General features: G+C 41.9%; 1 protein-coding gene and 1 pseudogene across 6 annotated transcripts in view; one reads left to right on the forward strand and one right to left on the reverse strand.

Annotated features, from left to right (window-relative positions):
• The window catches only part of HECTD4 (HECT domain E3 ubiquitin protein ligase 4), a 166,922-nt gene that overhangs the window by 37,461 nt on the left and 112,866 nt on the right, over positions 1-16,595 (forward strand). For all 5 annotated transcript variants that reach the window (XM_080650565.1, XM_080650566.1, XM_080650568.1 and 2 more), the window contains exons 2-6: positions 2,376-2,893; positions 6,307-6,396; positions 9,097-9,227; positions 12,236-12,344; positions 13,977-14,115. In XM_080650565.1, coding sequence (XP_080506691.1) covers positions 2,376-2,893; positions 6,307-6,396; positions 9,097-9,227; positions 12,236-12,344; positions 13,977-14,115 — 987 coding nt within the window. The remainder of the gene's footprint in view (positions 1-2,375; positions 2,894-6,306; positions 6,397-9,096; positions 9,228-12,235; positions 12,345-13,976; positions 14,116-16,595) is intronic.
• On the reverse strand, positions 7,340-7,665 carry LOC308238182 (cytochrome c-like; annotated as a pseudogene). The gene has a single exon. The product of its transcript is annotated as a cytochrome c-like (transcript).

Genomic DNA, 16,595 nt, shown 5'->3' on the forward strand with positions numbered 1-16,595 from the left:
TCAAACACTTCTCTTTTGGACATTGAGATGGCTTCTACTTTTTCCACTATAATAAGACCCAATGAACATCTTTGTACATTTTTTATTTCTGTAACATTTCTTCAGGGTAAATTTTTAGAAATTGGATTACTTTCTATTTCTCCCAGAAGTAGGCTTAATATATCTTTTAGCTTTTTACTTACCCTTTTTGGGGAATTTTATCTCTGCTCTTCTATATCTCAGATTTGGCTGGCAAAGAATATTTTGCCTACCTTTTATTAGCTCTCCAGATGATTGTTGTTGTTTTAGCTTAAAAACACATGTCACGTATGATAAAATTACAGTGAGGGTATGAGTTACTTTGAAAGTTATTCCCTTAATTGAGGTGACTTGAGCATTATCTCCAAAGTACAGTTAGTGACCCTTCCTTCTGATTAAGGGTGACAGGGATCTTCCCTTTTTCTTAAAGAACTCTTCTCTCTTTTAAAGAAAAGAATATTAATTTTCTAATGACATTTTGGTATTTTATCTTCTTGGCGAAGAGCTGTTACTGAGGGCGGTGGTTTTATATGAGAACAAATCATTTAATATTCATAAGGACCAGAATAGATCCTCCAGACTGACTTACTAAAACCCTAAGGTATGATATCTTTATAAAATGATTTTAGGCCATGACCTTCAAACTTTAGAAATTCTTAAAAAATGGCAGCATAGCGGACAGTTCTTAGTGTTCTAAAAGGGCCATTGAAATGCTGAGAAGTCTAATGGATTTCTGAAAGCAGTGTGTGTGTGTTAGGTACTGCTAAATCAATACACATAACAGTCACTTAAGTGTGTATATTATATAATATTTGGTTAATTATATTATAACTCATATTGTTTCAGAATGTCTTTCAAGTGGAATGCTAAAAATAAGCTGAAGTACTTATAAAAATAGAACCATCAGAAAAATGCAGAAGTATATTATATAGTTTTTTTCAGTTACTCTTAATATTTGAAGTTAGCCATGGACTCTGTCATACACATTATTTTATGAACAAGGAAATACCACATTTCAGAAGCTCTTATGTTTGAGATTGATAAAAAAAGAATAGCTGGGTTTAATGTTACCAAGTTGTTCTTTGATTCTTTTTATTTGTTATTTATTTTTAATTTTTAAAAATGTTTTCATTTGTCTCCTTTTAATCTTTTTTCTTATGAAATTTGGATCATATGTTTTATCTGTTGTCATATAATATCATATAGTTAATTATCCTTTGTAATGTTGCATGTGGCTATTAGTATTCCACCCGTGTTATATTTTAAATGTTCTCCTATTATAATTTGTTAGAAGTAATGCTACAGTGAACATTCTTGCATTTTATTTTTCTTTAAATGTATCTTTGTGAGATGTTTCTAGGAGTAATGTTACTTACCAAAATACAAGAATATTCTCTCAGACTTAAGAAATTTGCCAAGATTATTATTTTATTTAGTTGCTGTGTATTTTTAAATGTGCTTCGATTCTTGAGTCTAATAAAAGCCTGTATTGCATTTTTTAGTAGTTGCTTCATATAACGTAAGTAGAATGTCAGTGTACCTTAAGTAAAAATATATATGGAGCACATGAATTTTATATCAAAGAGTTGTATTGTATGAAAATCACATAACCAATGTTGGAAAGTTTTTTAAAAAATGCAACTTTTTTTTTGCTTAGATGTTCATAACTGGGAAGGTAATACAATTTAAAGTTGTGATTTTTTTTTTTTACATCATTCAATCTTTGGTTGTTGATCATCATGGTGGAAGCTGATTGCTGATTTTTTGAAAAAAGAAAAAAGGGCCCAGCCGGTGTAGCTCAGTGGATTGAGTGTTAACCTTGGATCGATTCCAGGTCAGGGCACATGCCTGGGTTGTGGGCTTGATCCCCAGTGTGGGGTGTGCAGGAGGCATCCGATCAATGGTTCTCTCTCATCATTGATGTTTCTATCTCTCTCTCCCTCTCACTTCCTCCCTGAAATCAATAAAAATATATTTTTTTTTAAAAAAAAGGAAAAAAGGGCATTCTAATTTCCTTGGATATGAAACAGCTTTAAGGTATATGATTGCCCTTGAAAAGTGATAATTTTTTAAGGAACTTGTGTTATTTTATCAATTGCCAGGTGAAAAATAACCAAAAGGGTAATTTGTATTTGATGAATCTCGATAAAAGGTAGGGAAATCGTTTTGTATGACTTGATGGTAAAGAACATTTAATCATTATTTGCATGGCTCTAGCTGGGTGGTTGGGTGTCATCCGTACAGTAAGGTTGCAGGTTCCATTCCTGGTCAGGGCACATATGGGAGGCAACCAATCCATAGATGAAAGCAACAGTGAAAGCAGTACATAACTTTTTCTCTATTGTTTCTTTTTTTAGATTTTAACATTTGAGACCAAGAACCCGATGGAATTAGCAGAACGTTTGCGCTCTGTCTGTGGGAATCAGAGTAATGCCTATGCCCGCCTGCTGGAATACCGCCTGAATGCCTTGCGAGGACTGTGGAATGCCCAGCGCCAGCTGGCCTTGGAAGAACAGCATGAAAGGGAAAGTTCGGGTGATGAAGAAACGTTGGCCCTGCTCAAACGCCAGGGCTTGTTGCAGCAACCCGAGCAAGCTCCCTTCACATCCCGGATGGGGCTCCTGCTGGTCTTCCCCCTTATTCAGTCCCAGAGTAGAACAGACCCCTCTCTCTGTAACATTACTGCTGAGGTGCTATTGAACTGCCTTCGCGACTGCCAGCCTTTGAGCTTGACCAAGGAGCCTGCTGACTGTCTCAATGGAATTGAAACTTTGCTGTGCTCTTGGCTAGAGGAAACTTCTGACACAGGCCGACACATCCCTCATAAGCAAAAAGAAAATGCTGCTGCTGCCCTGGTGGCTTTGGCATGTGCCAGGTAAGGAAAATCAAATGTACCACTTGGTGACCTTGTGACTGCTGCCACTGCCTGGGTTGGGTGAGTGAATCAGAGAGCAAGCATATTTGATGGGAGTCTTAGCATTCAGAAGGCCTCCTCTGTCTTCAGTATTGAATTTCATGGCCTTGACAGTACATAAGATGCTTTCTCACCAAAACTTGGCACTAGCAGCCTGAGCTGGAACCTAAGTTCAAGTTTTTGCTTTCTGCTATACCATGATAACAGCTTGAACAGCTTGAAATGGAGAATCAACCCTTGCCATTATCTACTCACCCCTGAGATGATTAGTATTTTCCATCAGGTAGTTTGTGGAAGGTGTTCTATCTGTGTTTCTTCTGGAAGGGCAGTTAAAAAGTTTATAGATCTTTAAAAATTTTTTATGTGTATTTATAACAAGTGCATTAGCAGGTGAGTGGGTTTTTACTTACCTGGACTCAGTCACACTGACTTGGTCACAAATTATATTTTTGGACCCTGATGTTGCCTCCATCATTTAATTGAAAGATCTCTCTGTATATATATCAAGATTTAATAGTGTGCTGTTCTTTGTATGTAAGTTGATGTTATTGATCCACTGTCAATAGGAAAAGTGCTTGGAGTTACTTTTCTGGGAGAAGATTTCTACATTCTCCTGCCCAGTATCCTGTATGATCACTGGCACACATTTGTGAGAAAAAAGATTCACTACCCTTGCTTTCCTCGAAGCTAGTTGTCTAGAGACCAATGGTCTGACAGATTAGTGTCACTATTTGTCCTTCTTCTTCAGAATTTTTTTGATTGGGTTCTCTTCTTTTTTTTTTTTTTTAAATATATTTTATTGATATTTTACAGAGAGGAAGGGAGAGGGATAGAGAGTTAGAAACATCGATGAGAGAGAAACATCAATCAGCTGCCTCCTGCACACCTCCTACTGGGGATGTGCCCGCAACCAAGGTACGTGCCCTTGACCGGAATCGAACCTGGGACCTTTCAGTCTGCAGGCTGACGCTCTATCCACTGAGCCAAACCGGTTTCGGCTCTCTTCTTTTTTTTAAAGCCAAGGGTATGTGAGAAAATTCTTCTTGGAGAATTATGAAGTTCTTAGCAAAGTTTACATGAGAGTGAGAGTGAGAGGGGCAGACAGCTAGCAACAAATACATGTATAAGAAAATTTCAGAGAGGGATAGTCACTGTAAGTGAACAAATCAGGTTATTTTGATAGAGAATGGCTAAGTGGAGGTGGGGACAGCATTAGCTAATGATACCAGGGAAGGACTGCTGGAAAGGTGACATTTGAACTGAGGCCTGCATGATGAGGAAGAGTCAGCCACGCAACAAAGCCAGTGACGGAGTTCCAGGCAAGAGGAGCAACAGTGGCATGACTCTGATGCTCCTTCTGTGCTTCGGGGAGTGAGGGACAGCAAAGTCAGCAGGGTAGCTGGAAGGCAATGGTAGAAGGAGAGGAGCAGGAGATGAGGTTTGCAGATCACGTAATGGCTTAGGAGCCACGGGAGGAATTTTTTCTTAAAATCTGATTTGAGTCCAGCAAGTAAATAATGCCTTAAAGCTGGTTTAAATGTTCCAGTGTGCTTTTGCCCTTTTATTTTTTTAAAAATATTTTATTGAGTTTTTACAGAGAGGAAGGGAGAGGGAGAGAGAGTTAGAAACATCGATGAGAGAGAAACATCGATCAGCTGCCTCCTGCACACCCCCTACTGGGGATGTGCCCGCAACCAAGGTACATGCCCTTGACTGGAATCGAACCTGAGACCCTTCAGTCCGGAGGCCAATGCTCTATCCACCGAGCCAAACCAGTTAGGACTGCCCTTTTATTTTTTTAACCTCATTACACCCTAGGAAGGTATCCTGCCCTATTGGACAGATGAAGCAGTAAAAATCCATAGGAGTTAGGTGACAGAACTGAGATGGAATAGTAAGTGAGTCAAAGCCAGATTTCAGATCCATGTGTCCTGACTCCTAACTTGTGTTTTTACATTCCACTAGAGGGCCAATGCACAAAATTCATGCAAGAGTAGGCCTTCCTTCCCCCGGCTGCTGGCACTGGCTTCCCTCTGGCACCCAGGACCTGGGCTTCCCTTGCAGCCCCCGCTTCAGCTTCGTCTGAAAGGTGGTCCGGAAGGATGTCCAGCCTAATTAGCATATTATGCTTTTATTATTATAGATCTGCTGCCTCCCTGTCTTATACTGGTCTTTGGTTTTGATTCTTTGGTTTTATACTCTATCTGCTGCCTCCCTGTCTTATACTAGTCTTTGTTTTTGTTTTAATTTTTTTAAAATATATTTTTATTGATTTCAGAGAGGAAAGGAGAGGGAGAGAGAGATAGAAACATCAATGATGAAAGAGTCATTGATCAGCTGTCTCCTGCACGCCCCCCACTGAGGATTGAGCCCACATCCTGGGCATGTGCCCTTGACTGGAATCGAACCTGGAACCTTTCAGTCCACAGGCCGACACTCTATCCACTGAGCCAAACTGGCTAGGGCTAGTCTTTGGTTTCGATTCTTTGGTTTTATACTCTATCTGCTGCCTCTCTGTCTTATACTGGTTTTGGGTTTTGATTCTTTTGATAGTGAAAGGGGCAATTAAGAGGAGGACTCTAGGCCTACTCAGTCCATTAGGTATTCCATTTCTTTGGGGTTTAGGCATGTGATACCTAGCAATTAAAGCCTTGGCTAAGAGAATAAGGCAGCAGTCCGAAGTCACCCATCTGATACAGGCGATCATTTAGATCAGGAAATGTTCTTGTGCTGATTTATACTTGGGCTTTAGCCAAGTAAGTCTTGGGCATCTTAATAGCACCTTCTTTTAGATCCTGCTGATCGTATTATGGACTTCCCAGAGCCTCCAGCCTTGGGAATCAAAAGGAAATCAGGTAGTGGTGACCTCTGAAGTATTATAGTCCCAGCGAGGGAAGCTCTCAGTATAAAGTAGTAATTATTTGAATATATTCCTTTTTTGATATGATGGGCTTCAGTGAGATGTATGTAAAATGGATGAACCTAACAAAGATATTAAAAAGTTAATCCTGGAAATACAGTTAGACTTTAAATATAACCTGCTCCTATGAAATCTCTCCCCTAGACTAGAGAATGACTTGATGAAAATAGTATCCAAGAATAATAGTCACATGGCCTTTGTACTGAGCCTTATGTTTTGAACTTTTGTGTTAGGGGAAATTATCTACCTTTACAAATGCAAGAACATATAATTGACTGTTCAGATGGTGCCACTCACATACTAAGCAAGTATACTTTATACAACACATATGGTTGGCATAAGCAGATAGACACATTTGGAACTTTTCTCATTTGGTTAATAAATTTAACATCAACAACCTTCTTATTTGACTTTTCAATTTTGATGATTTTCTGTTCCTTCCTTTTATTTTTAGGGGATCATTGAAAACTTTTGTCCATACAGTTCATCTGTTACAGAAACAGACTGATCTAGGGTACCTGCCTGTAGCTGATGTGCTGTATAGGTAAGTTGTCACTTTGGATCCTTACCCTCCTTCTACACAAGGGAGATTATTTATAAGATCTCTTTTAATAAGTAGATTGCTAGACTCTTATCAATTAACGATTCATATATTTTTTGTGGCTTTGTTTTTAATTATCTTAAGCCTTATAATGACATAATTTACAATTTTGTGTTGATGATCTGTTCTCTACTTTAATCCTAATAAGCTGGCAAAATCACACACATATATAGTAAATGGATAGCTGTTCAAGACAATCCTGAATTATAACTTAGTCTGACTTAAAGGATTCACAAAGTTTGCTGCTATATCTTGTCAAGCACCTGACCTTAAAGATCATCTATAATATGTAGACATGTTAAGTACTTTTTATTTGATATTATACATAAACCATACTAAAATGCTTTTCATTCAGTAAAAGGCAACAGTTTAGATACAGGGAATTTTATTAAATTGGCATAGTTGGGGCCAAAAAGACAAAATGGTCACTGCCAGCTTATCTGCAGCCTTTGCCTTTAACAGGCTGATGAACACAACTTGAAACACAAGCAAGTCTTGCAGATCTAAGGGACAGTGAAGGGATTTCCTCAGAATTTAAACGTATTAGTACGACCAGTCATATCAATCTAAATCTAAATCAGTCTCCTACAGGTTCTGAGATGACACTCACCGCCTCTGTGAAAAGTTGAATACTACGAATCAAGTCCAATCATATTTTTAGAAGAGAGGACAGTGATAATGCTTGCTGAACCAAAATTACCATTGAAGCTCAAAAAGCTGACTATATCATTTAACCACAAGCCAATCTTATTTAAATCAGGACTACACAAAAGAAATGTTCTATTGGCCATTCATGATCTGAATTCTGGTGTATGAGATCAATTTAAATATGGTACACATAAAAATGTCATGAGCGATTTGTAATAAATAAGGTAGTGACCAACTGTTAGTCATTAGTAGCTTTTTTGAGATAAGCTACCAAGTCTGCCCTTTCTGCACTCTTCTTAATGCCAGTGAAGATCACTTTTGTTCAAGGGATGTACTTCTTGGGATTCTCCAACTATTCCATCAGTTTAGCCTCTCCCCAGGTGATACCTTTGTTCTTGTTGGCATCCATGTAAGAAAATCCAGGGCCCTGGCTTTCTGGCCTATCTTTCACCCAACTAGACCATGGAGATTTGGCCCTGTCTTGTGCTTGCCTCCCATTTCTATAGTATGGCACTGGGCACACTTCTGAACAAAACTCTTCTTGCCTTTCTCAAAATCACCCATTTTTAAATCGCTTGTTATTCTCACCGGACATGGAGGTTCCCACTTGCAAGCCGGACATCCAGGACACATCCCACCACACCCACGTCCGATTCATATATTTTTACATTACAGTTTACATTCAGTCCTTGTTTGTATTAGTTTTAGGTGAATAGCATAGTGATTACACAATCATGTACTTTACAAAGCGATCCTCCCAAGTAGACTGGCACAATACTTAGTTATTACAATATTATTGACTATATTCTTTATGCTATACCTTACATTCCTATGACTATTTCATAACTACCAATGTGTACTTCTTAATTCCTTCACTTTTTTCACCCAGTCTTCCAACCTTCCCTCTGGCAGGCATCAGTCTGTTCTCTATGAGTCTGTTTCTATTTTGTTTGTTCATTTATATTGTTCTTTAAGCTTCCACATATAAATGAAATGATTCATATTTTTAAATAAGTATATTATCATATTTATCTCTTGGAGAATTTTGTCTTCTTTGAAAGTGTTCCTAGAGTATGTTATTTATTTAATTTTTTAAAATATATTTTTTTATTGATTTCAGAGAGGAAGGGAGAGGGAGACAGAGATAGAAACATTAATGATGAGAGAGAATCATTGATCGGCTGCCTCCTGCATGACCCCTACTGGAATCGAACCTGGGACCCTTCAGTTCACAGGCCAACACTCTAACCACTGAGCCAAACCGTCTAGGGCATGTTATTTTTTCATTTTTGTGGGCTTAAAAAAAAATTGCAGTAGCTTGTAATTAATTCTTATTGTAGATTTTGAGGTGATATGTTAAGGTGTAGAGAAGAAAGATAAAATCATAATCTTTTAAATATATATATATATATATATATATATATATATATATACTTTTTATTGATTTCAGAGATGAAGAGAGAGTGGGAGAGACAGAAACATCAATGGTGAGAGAGAATCACTGATCAGCTGCCTCCTGCATGCCCCCTACTGGGGATCAAGCATGCAACCTAAGATATGTGCCCTTGACCGGAATTGAACCCAGGACCCTTCAGTCCGCAGGCTGACACTCTATCTACTGAGCCAAAGCAGCTAGGGCTCATTCATAATCTTATTACCCAAAGATAACCACTCCTAATGCTTTGGTATTCGTGTTTCCCAATTCATCTCTCTCTCTCTCTCTCTCTCTCTCTCTCTCTCTCTCTCTCTCTCTCTCTCATATATATATAAAATATATACATTTTACATACAGCTGTAATTTTATCATAACATTTCTAAAAGCACTGCTTTGTAAATTTTCAGTATATAAAATATATTGTGAATTTCATTTCAGATGTATAATGTCTTTGTAAACCTATTATAGCTTTCTGCTTTTTGAGATGGAAGGTGGCCTTTTATTTTCTTGCCAAAATGGATAGTTTTGGTGTGTTTGTGATTCTCCATTTCCCTTTTTAGGCTGTTGCTTTTGGAAGGGGGGCCTGGATCTCCCTCCTGTTTGCTTGGTGGCAAACACATAGTGTCATGGGGATATGAAGACATGTTGCCTGCACCAGATAGTAACACTGGCTCCAGTTCTGAAAATAAAGGTAATGTAAGGGTTTTGGTCCTCTGATTGAAATTAATATGTGAAAAGAATGGTTTAAGATAATTGTGGCAAACAGTTTAGATATAAGTCTGTGTTCCTTTTAATTAAAGAGCTCAGGATTCCTATACAATGTGTTCATTGTCTGCTTTATCGGTCACAGTATAATACAAGCTGATATTCAGTGAGGTAAGAAAATGGATAGGTTTTATTAGTGCCAGGAAAAGGTATCATCCATACACTTCTGCAAAGAGCCATGAATTACTTAAATTGGTTCCTGGGTATTTGAGTTCGGGCATGGGAGCCTTAAGTTGAATTTTTATGTCCATGAATAGAGTATCAGGTCTTTCTGCCTGATACTGTTTCTTTTAGTAATTTATTGTGTGTGTGTTGATGGTGAACCCTCTCATCCTAAAAGCAAAACGATGAGATTGTTCAAGGGAGCATGAATTGCTAAGTATATTTTTAAACAAAGTAGGCTGGATTAAAATGTTTTTACAGTTTCACAAGTATTACATATCAGTTTATTCTGTGACCTCAGTGAAAATGGCAGAAGCTCTCTTAATTGACTGCACCTAACTGACTTGCCGTTGAATTCAGCCTCTCTGTTAGCTGGGTAGACATGCTGTCCAGTGCCCTGGCACACCCATGCTGCTCTCCGGTAGAGTTTCAGGCCTGTCAGGAGTCCACCTTACTCCCAGACCTGTTTGTTATTGTAATAGGTACTTGTTATTATGATTATATCGTTAAATATTACCTTACCGATGAAATAGGAGCTTTAAAAATGATTACCCACTTTAACTCTTTGTTTTTTGAGGAACCACTAGGTACAAATTACACTTGTCTCAGGTTTAGTATACTGATTTTTAAAGATAACAGCGTACTCGGTACTACTTTGAGTGCAGTGACATTGGATTCCCCTAAAATGACAAGTAGTAGACAAACTCCACTTATACATAGTGAGTGGAATGATTATGAAAATAAATACTGAAGGGCTTATTTATACGCTTTTTTAAAGACTCTCTTTATAAGTTAGTAAAACATTTACTATCATATAGAGATACAGTGTTTATCTTAGGGGAAGATATAGCTAAGGGGAAACATAGTTGCTGTTTTTATTTATTTTTTTATTATTATTTTTTTAAATATATTTTATTGTTTTTTTACAGAGAGGAAGGGAGAGAGATAGAGAGTCAGAAACATCGATGAGAGAGAAACATCGATCAGCTGCCTCCTGCACACCTCCTACTGGGGATGTGCCCGCAACCCAGGTACATGCCCTTGACCGGAATCGAACCTGGGACCTTTCAGTCCACAGGCTGACGCTCTATCCACTGAGCCAAACCGGTTTCGGCTATAGTTGCTGTTTTTAAATAGAAGAGCACTTTTGTGCTGTGTTGCTCCAGAAATTAAAATTAGGATCTCTGGATGGAAAATCCAAAGAAGCAGATTTTAGTTGAATGTATATTATTAGTATGTGAGAATAATATCATTTACCATTATGGAACACTGGCTTTGAACTTGAGTGCAATATGGGTGTTAACCTGTGTTATCTCATTTAACCTTCATAGTAATTCTTGAGGTACACATTATCCTCATTTTATGGATGAAGAAATGAAGTTCAAAGAGGCCCAAGGTCAACTAATAAGTGCCTAGAACTCTTAAAAGCTCACGCCTTTTTTACTATAAAATCATATCGTATTTTTTTAAATATTTCTTTATTGATCTTTTTTTATTTTTTTTAAATATATATTTTATTGATTTTTTACAGAGAGGAAGGAAGAGGGATAGATAGTCAGAAACATCGATGAGAGAGAAACATCGATTAGCTGCCTCCTGCACACCCCCCACTGGGGATGTGCCCGCAACCAAGTTACATGCCCTTGACTGGAATCGAACCTGGGACCTTTCAGTCCGCAGGCTGACGCTCTGTCCACTGAGCCAAACCGGTTTTGGCTCTTTATTGATTTTTAAGAGAGGAAGAGAGAGAGAGAAACATCAATGATGAGAGAGAACCATCAATTGGCTGCCTCCTGCACAGCCTCCACTGGGGATCAAGCCCACAACCCGGGCTTGTGCCCTTGGCCGGAATCGAACCTGGGACCCTTCGGTCCGAAGGCTGACGCTCTATCCACCGAGCCAAACCGGCCAGGGCTCATATCATATTCTTAGTCATTTCAGATTAGAATTAGGAATGTGTAAATTGGACTCAATATTTTTGCTATTCCAAAAAAGAAAAAACATTGGCAGGCAGAACCAGGTTGTCCTGCTAGTAACTATCTGACCTCCTTCTCTGATCTTGGTCCCTGACCCTACATGCATTTTGGATGTTTGCTGTGGGGGTTCTAGCCATCTTCCCTGGAAGTCACATAGAAGCACTTATTTTAGAAGTGGGAGATTATCTTTCACTCAACTTCCTCTAAAGAGAAAGCACGTTTATAATCTTATTAGAAAAGCATTTAGCCCTAGCTGGTTGGGCTCAGTGGATAGAGCGTCGGCCTATGGACCAAAGGATCCCAGGTTCAATTCCGGTCAAGGGCACATACCTTGGCTGCAGGCTTCTCCTGGCCTGAGCCCTGGTCAGGGTGTGTGCAGGAGGCAACCAGTCAATGTGTTTCACTCACATCGATGTTTCTCTCTGTCTTTCCCTCTCTTTTCCACTCTCTGTAAAAGATCAATGGAGCCCTGGCTGGTTTGGCTCAGTGGATAGAGCGTCGGCCTGCGGACTGAGGGGTCCCAGGTTCGAGTCCAGTCAGGGGCATGTACCTTGGTTGCGGGCACATCCCCAGTGGGGGGTGTGCAGGAGGCAGCTGATCGATGTTTCTCTCTCATCAATGTTTCTAGCTCTCTATCCCTCTCCCTTCTTCTCTGTAAAAAATCAATAAAATATATATAAAAAAAAAAAAAAGATCAATGGAAAAATATCCTCGGGTGAGGATTAACAAAAAGACAAAAAAAAAAAAAAAGAAAAAGAAAAGCATTTATATAACTTACTTATAAAAAATGTTTCAGATGCTGACTTGGGACGCTGTCTCACTGCAGACGGTCTTTACCTGTATACCACTAACTCAGTTGGAAGAGGAGTAAGCAAACTGGGCTCTGGATTACATGGTACTCTCAGGTGAGTTGCATGGAATTTGCTGAATTATTTGGCTGGAACATTTCCTCCTTATGTAATCCTCTGTGAAGAAAACATGAGGGTGCATGCTGACTCTCCATAGACTGACTGATAATAAGTCTGAACACATTCATGTGATTCTGGTTTTCCACTATTGTCACCCACCCCTCTCATTCTGCTAGTGCAGTGGTTGGCAAACGGCGGCTCGTGAGCCGCGGTTTGCTGCTCTGTTGACTAATGAGTTTGCCGACCACTGACCTAGACTCTCGATTCCAATAATTACAGGCTGTTGTTGTTCCTTGTGATTAAGCCCCTATCCCAGTGGTCGGCAAACTCATTAGTCAACAGAGCGGCAAACCGCTGCTCACGAGCCGCATGTGGCTCGCGAGCCGCTGTTTGCTGACCACTGTGCTAGTGCATTTCAGCTTTGTTTTGGCTCTAAAGAGTCTGATAGCCCTAGGATCATTGTTTTAACCAGATGTTCCTCTATGATTAGAATTACTATAATATTAGTTTTTTCTCCATGTTGATAGATGGACATTTTTTCTAGTTTAGTTTCTTTGTCCTTGGATTTGATCTTGGCTTAGCAGTGATTTTCAGTTGGGATGTAAGATCTATGAATTGCTGACAAAAGAAACCACAGTTTGAGATCCTTTTATATATTTAACTAGGGGCCCAGTGCACGAAATCGTGCACCTTGAAAGGAACTGTGGGCTGCGAGGCTGCGGTGGGCACAGAGGTGGGTCTTGGCCCATCCTCTGCGCCCCCGCCCAGCCCCTCCTGCCATGGCCCCCACTCCTCTCTCTGCTGACAGCCCTGCTCCCACCACTGCCACTCCCATGTGCTGCCAGCTCCGGCCCCGGCCCCGCTCGCACCCACTGACAGCGCAGAGTGATTGGGGCCTGCGCCAGCAGCAGGTGCGAGCAGGACCGGCGCCATCAACGGGTGCAAGTGGTGGCTGCTGCTCCGATCACCCCTCAGGAGCAGGGGGAGGTGGAGAAGCCCTTAGGGGTATTTGGGGCTGGCAACCGCTGCTTGCACCCGCTGACGACACCAAGCGATTGGGACCAGTGCCAGGTGCCGGCCAGCAGGTGCAAGTGGGGCCGGTGCTGGCAGCGGGTGCAAGCGCCAGGCATGACCATGGCGCACGGGAGCAAGGAATTTTCAGTAACCACCAGAGGCTTTCCCCGATGACAGCAACTGGCACTCACCTGCTCCACCATCCCACCGTGGCCAACGCCCACATGTTCCACCCTCTGCTGCCTGCTGCTGATGCCTGCCATGTTCCACGCACACCCCCTGGTGGTCAGCGCATGTCATAGCAACCGGTGTTTGGTTGTTCAGTTGTTCCGCTGTTCAGTCTATTTGCATATTAGGGTTTTATATATACAGGTTAGACCTTTTCCCCAACTTTTTTTTCTCTTCGCGAGTTTGTTGTGAAAAGTTAATATTTGCCCTAGTTTTTCAGTCCAAAAGCTAATGTAATATATTCACTCGCCTTCAAATTGTTTGCATAGTTAGCCATTTAAAAACATTAGGCTTTTAAAACATTAAACGTTTAGGAAAATTTTTTTGTCTGTTGTGGCTTCAGACCCAGCCGGGCAACCCAACTTAAGTATCTTTCTTTTCCTACAGAGGTTTTGTATACTGCCGGAACGAGGAGCTGGAACCGGGATGGGTTGCTTTTGGCAATGGCAGTCTTCTCCACCGGCCTGTATCTTTTGATAATAAACCTCACTCCCTTTTCCAGGTCATTGACCAGAATACCCTTCAGGTAAACAGAAAACCAAGGCATTGTCTTTACGTTTCGGAGACAGTAAGGGAAGTTCTTCAGAAGTAATAACACAATTGATGTAGTTTCCTGCCAGAGTGCATCCTTTGAATTGTCATTGTCTGGGCATTCTGTTTTGTTTTGTTTTGTTTTGTTTTTGTCTAGTGTCTAGACTTTCTCACATGGTTTGAGTGAATGTGTTCCCTAAGAGTTTATAAAGCCAGCAACAAATTTTTATTATTAAAAAATTTTTCTAGAGAATCAGAGATGATATAAATGCCAGCTGCTGCTTCTCCGCCTTCTCCTCCTCTTCCTCCTCCTCCTCTTCTTCTTTCTCCTCTTCTTCCTCCTCCTTGTTCTTCTTTTTCCTTTTCTCCTTTTTTTCCTTATTATTATTGCCAGATCTGTTCTGGGAAGACATCATTTCCCTATTCAATTAGTTCTAAACAACCTTTCTGAGAGAATGGGAGCTTTAAAATGAGTTTAGATAGAGTCATTGTGTGAGATGGGTTAAGAGCTCATCTTTACTGCTCTAATAGCACTCTAGCAAAGCACTTGCTGCATCATACCGAAATTACCTGCTCTTGTGTCTAATCCTCCCCAAGACCGTGCACACCTTTAGGTCCAGAGAGAGCCTGTCTTATTCATCTTTGTGTCCCTAGAATGTAGTATGTGTGCCTAGCATGTGATTGATGATGATAAAGTACAATGTCTGTATACCAGGCCCCGATCTAGGCAATTTACATACACTTGTGAGGTGTAATTATGGCAGTTTCATCATAAACATAAGGCAAATGATGCTAAGCACATTGCAAGTAGTGTTTATTGTTGAATGGAGGAATGTAGCTCACAGAGGTTAAGTATTTGCCAAAGGCCATACAATTATGGCAACATGAGAACTTGAATGCATGGTTCTCAGCTCTAAAATTTTAGTTCTTTGTGCTATAACTTTCAACCAAAATTGAACTGGATGTTTAGAGTTATCATCTGTGGAGTGGTTGCCCTGACAGTAGTTACATCCAGAATTTAAGTGGGATGTTGCATCTCTCTGTCACTCAATTGTGTCTTTCCTGGAGAGCAGAGACTGAATCTTATTCACCACTGTGTCTCCAAAGCACATAGTAGGTGCTTAATAATTGTTAGATGAGTAAAGTGAACACATTAACAAATAGATGCCCAATTGCCTTTGTTTCTTATCGCTAATGCAGACAGATAAGAATATCTCCTATATTTGTTTGAAATAAGGTTATAAGCCTGGAAATTAAACAGATGTTAAATCTTGGAACATGGTTCACATTTGAAGTGATGTCAGTTTCCCCTGTGTTGTTGCAAAAACTCAATATCCTATCTAATAAAGAGGGAATATGCTAATTGACCATCACTCCGTCACAAAGATGGCTGCACCCACAGCTGAGGCCAAGTTTCCATAAGGAGCCTTAACGAGCAATCAGCAGGGACCTGAGGCTACGCCCTCCCCTACCTGGCAGGGCTTGACAGGGGACCTCAGGCTTTGCCCCCCGCCTGGCAGGGCTTGACAGGGGACCTCAGGCCTTGCCCCCCACCCGGCAGGGCTTGACAGGGGACCTCAGGCCGCACCCCCACCCCGCAGGGCTTGACAGGGGACCTCAGGCCGCAACCCCCACCTGGCAGGGCTTGACAGTGGACCTCAGGCCATGCCCCCCACCCGGCAGGGCTTGACAGGGGACCTCAGGCCGCACCTCCCGCCCCAGTGCTAGGCCAGGGGACCTCAGGCCACACCCCCCACCCGGCGTGGCTTGACAGGGGACCTCAAGGTGCGCTTCCCATCCTGGTGCTGGGCTAGGGGACCTCAGGCTGCTCCCCCCGCCCCAGCGCCAAGCCGGTGGACCTCAGGTCACGCCCCCCGCCCCAGCACCAGGCCAGGGGACCTGAGGCTGCGCCCCCCTGCCTGGCTGGGTTGACAGGGGACCTCAAGCTGTACCCCCCACCCAGTGGGGCTTGACGGGGGACCTCAAGGTGCACCCCCAGTGCTGGGTCGGGGGAACTCAGGCCGCGCCCCTGCCCAGCGGGGCTTGACAGGGGACCTGAGGCTGTGCCCCTTTCCCAGTGCTGGGCTGGGGGACCTGAGGCTGCAACCCCTGCTGATGGGGCTTGACGGGGGACCTGAGGCTGTGCCCCCTCCCAGTGCCAGGCCGGGGGATCTGAGGCTGCACCCCCCTGCCTGGTGAGGCTTGATGGGGGACCTCAGGCAATGCCCCCCACCTGGCGGGGCTTGACAGGGGATCTCAGGCCATGCCCCCCGTCCTGGCGCCAGGCCAGGGGACCTGAGTCTATGTCCCCTGCCCAGCAGGGTTTGACAAGGGTGGGACTGGCTAGGTCTGGATCCAGCCCAGTGGGGTGGGGGGACGGCCGGGTCTAGGTCTCACGCAATTTTGAGGCTCATGTGGGTGGGCGGGGACTTGACTCTGGGTCCCATGGTGTGCCCCAGACTCTGACAGGAGGAA

The sequence above is a fragment of the Plecotus auritus genome, assembly GCF_963455305.1.
Source record: "Plecotus auritus genome assembly, chromosome: 13".
Lineage (NCBI taxonomy): Eukaryota > Metazoa > Chordata > Mammalia > Chiroptera > Vespertilionidae > Plecotus > Plecotus auritus.